This window comes from Helianthus annuus, chromosome 16 (genome assembly GCF_002127325.2).
Source record: "Helianthus annuus cultivar XRQ/B chromosome 16, HanXRQr2.0-SUNRISE, whole genome shotgun sequence".
NCBI classification, from domain to species: Eukaryota; Viridiplantae; Streptophyta; class Magnoliopsida; order Asterales; family Asteraceae; genus Helianthus; species Helianthus annuus.
Genome location: NC_035448.2, coordinates 45,412,002 through 45,413,067, shown reverse-complemented (window position 1 = coordinate 45,413,067; position 1,066 = coordinate 45,412,002). Strand labels below are relative to the sequence as shown.

General features: G+C 37.7%; 1 protein-coding gene across 1 annotated transcript; it reads right to left on the bottom strand.

The window, feature by feature from the left end:
* Window positions 1-350: 350 nt before the first annotated feature.
* LOC110944919 (uncharacterized mitochondrial protein AtMg00300-like) lies at window positions 351-791 on the bottom strand. Its single transcript, XM_022186562.1, has one exon. It carries the CDS (start codon window positions 789-791, stop codon window positions 351-353), a length of 441 nt encoding a protein of 146 aa, XP_022042254.1.
* Window positions 792-1,066: the final 275 nt, after the last annotated feature.

The following is a 1,066-nucleotide window of genomic DNA, read 5'->3' as shown; positions in this document are numbered from 1 at the left end:
CATCTGCCCAAAAGGTTAAGGGTAAATCTGAATCTCCAAGCATTGTTCCGTGAGCTTCAATCAAAGTCCTGTTTTTCCTTTCAACCACCCCATTTTGTTCTGGGGTTCATGGGATGTTGTACTGCCTTACAATCCCTTTTGACATACAGAAGTCATCCAACTCCTTATTTTTAAACTCTATTCCATTGTCACTCCTAAAGACTTTTACTGACAGATCAAATTGTTTTTCAACTTGTTTTACAAAGTCCTATAAAATACCTGCAGTCTCATCTTTGGAGTGCAAAAAGTAAATCCATATAAACCTTGAAGAATCGTCAACTATGAGAAGCAAAACCTCTTCTTTTTAAGACTCATGATTTTACAGGGCCAAACATGTCCATGTGCACCAATTGTAAACATTGACTAGTTTTGAACTCATCAATGGAATTGAATGAACTCTTGTGTTGTTTACCTTTTAAACATGAAACACAATGTTCATCACAGGTGAAAAGTTTTGGTGGAAGGCCTCTTACAAGGCCTTGTTTTGAGAGTGTGGTGATAGTTTTATGATTTGTGTGACTAAGTCTTCTATGCCATAGTTTTGTCTCTTTAGTAGAGGCAGCTGAGAACAAACAGGCTTCAGACATTGGATTATCCTTCAACATATCAACCACATACACATTGCCACTCCTTTGAGAAACAACCTGTGTTTTGCTCCCGGCTATGATTTCCTCAATCTTTTTAACCACTTTTGGCCCAACAATCTTACAAGTTTCCTTAGTAAAGAATGTCCCATAGCCCTTGTCACTCATTTAAGACACACTAAGAAGATTAAATTTAAGATTGTTAATAAGATTGACATGTTCAAACTTGAGTTTCCCAGCTTGTACAGTCCCTGACCCAACACCTTCCCTTTTGAATTGTTACCAAAAGATATATCACGCCCTCCATGTTTTATAAAGTCTTTGATAAGGGCTCTACATCCTGTCATGTGCCTGGAGCCTCCATTATCTACATATCATAAACTATCAAGGCAAGTAGAAGCTCCTTGCACATCAAGTAACAAATAGTTTTGGTGAGTGTCCAA